Source organism: Triticum urartu, chromosome 3, assembly GCF_003073215.2.
Source record: "Triticum urartu cultivar G1812 chromosome 3, Tu2.1, whole genome shotgun sequence".
In the NCBI taxonomy this organism is placed as follows: Eukaryota; Viridiplantae; Streptophyta; class Magnoliopsida; order Poales; family Poaceae; genus Triticum; species Triticum urartu.
Genome location: NC_053024.1, coordinates 121,875,991 through 121,878,898, shown reverse-complemented (window position 1 = coordinate 121,878,898; position 2,908 = coordinate 121,875,991). Strand labels below are relative to the sequence as shown.

The window sequence follows — 2,908 nt, the reverse complement described above, 5'->3', positions numbered from 1 at the left end:
TCTAGCAAAAAATGAACTAAAGCGAATTTTCCATCCTCAGCTAACATAATTTGACATAAAAAATGTTTGATTTGCCATGCCTAAAAATCTGACATTCGCTGAATATTCGGGTCCAATTGTATTTCTTATACATGAAGGTTTTTTCGTAATTTGAAATAGTAACTTATGCAACAGTAACACTCACCTACACAAATGGCTTTTACACTTACGAAGAGAACCCATGCTACCCAAAAATAAAAACCAAGGGAGTATAGGGCGGCACTAGTGGTCTCTCACAGCAACCTAATTCTGTCAAGGGTCGCGCATCTTCCACAATACTGTCGTCTCATTCTCTCCCCCCGGCCGCAGGTTGCTCTGCTCCCATCACCACAAAGCAAAACCCCAAAGAAAGACACCCACCTATTTATCTCGCGCTCCGCTCCTCTCCACACTACCGCGAATTGCCAATGATAGTGATACTTGCACAGCCCATCCTTCTCGGAGCGATCTGTCGATGGCCGAGGCCAAGCGCATGCACGAGCAGACCACCGGGTGCCTCCCCGTCGACCAGTCCTGCTTCGCGCTCTCCCGGCTGTCCAGCGCGTACCGTGCCACCCGCAACAACGACCCGGCCTGCTGCTCCACAACGTCCTACCTTGAGGTCCTCGGCATCTCATTCGCGACGCTGCTCATCATCCTCTTCGTGCTCTGCATGATACGCTGCTACCTCATGCGGCGGGCCGTGAACCGGGTCACGGTGGGGGCCGCAACGTCGACAGGCGCGGGGGCGACCGTGGTGGTCAAGAAGCGGCCCACCGGCCTCAGCGAGGACGCCATCGCCGCGCTGCCCAAGTTCGAGTACCGACACACGGCCGACGAGAGCGACCGGTGGGAGTGCTCGATATGCCTCTGCACCATGGCCGACGGCGAGGTGGCCAGGCAACTTCCTAGATGCATGCACCTCTTCCACAGGGCGTGCGTCGACATGTGGCTCACGGCGCACACCACATGCCCGGTGTGCCGAGCCGAGGTGGTCAAGCCGACGGACAACGACGAGAGGTGCCCGAAGACGCCGGCGGCCGAGGCCGGCCCATCAGTGCCGCCTAGGTTGGAGGATGGCCAGAGGGATTTGGAGGCGCAATTATAGCGTGAGAGGCGCATGCGTTTGCTCCCCTGGTTGTGTAGGTGTAATTTTTCTATTTCGGCGCCCCTTTAGGGAGGTGATTTTGAGCCATTTGATTTTATTCAGTCGGTTTTCAGGATAAGAATAACACGAAGAGAGAAGATAGTGATTTTTAGTATTTCTTTTACTACAAAAATGATTCTGGTATTCAACCGGTTGCTGAAAAAAGAAACGCACAAAATCAGAAGTTTTCTAAATTATAGAAAAATAGACGTTGAAGAGATGATTATGCATTAGACTTTTTTAGATATAATATCTTCACTTTATTGATTACCAATATTCAAAGAAATGCAAAGAAAGTCCGTTGAAGTGATCAAGATTTAAGAAGCCTACCGGGGGAACCTCCTATATGACTCATTTTGCGTCGTATAGGAACCCGACGCAGGGGTGTAACGCAAACTGGACCGGCCCACAGGGCGCGAGGTGAAAAATCATGTAGATGTGCAACAGGAGTTGATGCTAGCTCGGATTCAAACCCGTGACCCGTGTGCTGCACTGCGGCTGTTGAGTTCTAGTGACAGATGTAAAGCCCGACAATTAAAGCCCTCATTGCAGCGGCAAAACTTAACACGTGGAAAAATATAACGAACAAAATTCTAGAAAAAAATGAAACTTGTGAGTTTTTTTATAAACATGACAAATTTTTCAAAATTTATGAATATTTCTTCAGTTTTGAACAAAAGTTGAACATTGGTAAAAAAAATTGAAATTCCTGATTTTTTTTTGAAAAACTTGAAGATTTTTTGAATTTGGAGAACAAAATTTGAAATCAAGAAAAAACTTGAACATGGGAACCAATATTTGAAAATCCCGAAAAATTTAAAAAACTGCAACATTTTCTGAATTTATAGAAAAAATTGAACATGGGAATACAATTTCAAAATGTGAATATTTTTTGAATTTAGGGAACAAAATTTTGAAATTGATAAGAAAATCGCCCACAAAATTTTGAAAACACAAAACAAAATATGTGAACAATTTTGTGATTTTGAGCCATTTGATTTTATCCGGTCGGTTTTTAGGATAGGAATAACACGAAGAGAGAAGATAGTGGTTTTTAGTATTTCTTTTACTACAAAAATGATTCTGGTATTCAACCGGTTGCTGAAAAAAGAAACGCACAAAAACAGAAGTTTTCTAAATCATAGAAAAATACACGTTGGAGAGATGATTGTACATTAGACTTTTTTAGGTATAATATCTTCACTTTATTGATTACTAATAGAGAGAAGTTTGTATTACAACATCAAACTACCACCAAAGTCTAAAACACAACCCCGAACTACGAAACCGTCTAGTTTACAACCATGAACTACCAAAACCGGACAGAAAACAACCCTTGGTGGTATTTAACTGGTTTTGACCAATCAACAGCCCAGTCAACGCCAACTCATCTGCCACGTCCTCTGGTCAAATTTTGGCAAAAAGAAAAGTGTCCAGAAATTTTTGAAAAAAATCCTCAAAATCTACATACCCTCATATTAAATTTGGGAAAATTTCAACAAATTGTGCTGAGCTGAAAAAAGGAAGACGTGACGGATGAGTTGGCACTAACTGGGTTGTTGACTGGTCAACACCGGTCAAAACCAGTCAAATACCACCCCAGGGTTGTCTTCTGTCCGGTTTTGAAAGTTAAGGATTGTAAACTAGACGGTTTTATAGTTCAGGGTTGTGTTTTAGACTTTAATGGTAGTTTGGGGTTGTAATATGGACTTCTCTCTTACCAATATTCAAAGGAATGCAAAG

At 43.5% G+C, this 2,908-nt stretch overlaps 1 protein-coding gene across 1 annotated transcript; it reads left to right on the top strand.

The window, feature by feature from the left end:
- Window positions 1-355: 355 nt before the first annotated feature.
- On the top strand, window positions 356-1,189 carry LOC125548143 (RING-H2 finger protein ATL39-like). Its single transcript, XM_048711819.1, has one exon. The coding sequence runs from the start codon at window positions 494-496 to the stop codon at window positions 1,124-1,126; it is 633 nt and encodes a 210-aa protein (XP_048567776.1). The 5' UTR covers window positions 356-493; the 3' UTR covers window positions 1,127-1,189.
- Window positions 1,190-2,908: the final 1,719 nt, after the last annotated feature.

Excerpts from the sequence above, each read along its gene's own strand:
- LOC125548143 (XM_048711819.1), top strand. The coding sequence starts at position 494 with ATGGCCGAGGCCAAGCGCATGCACGAGCAGACCACCGGGTGCCTCCCC.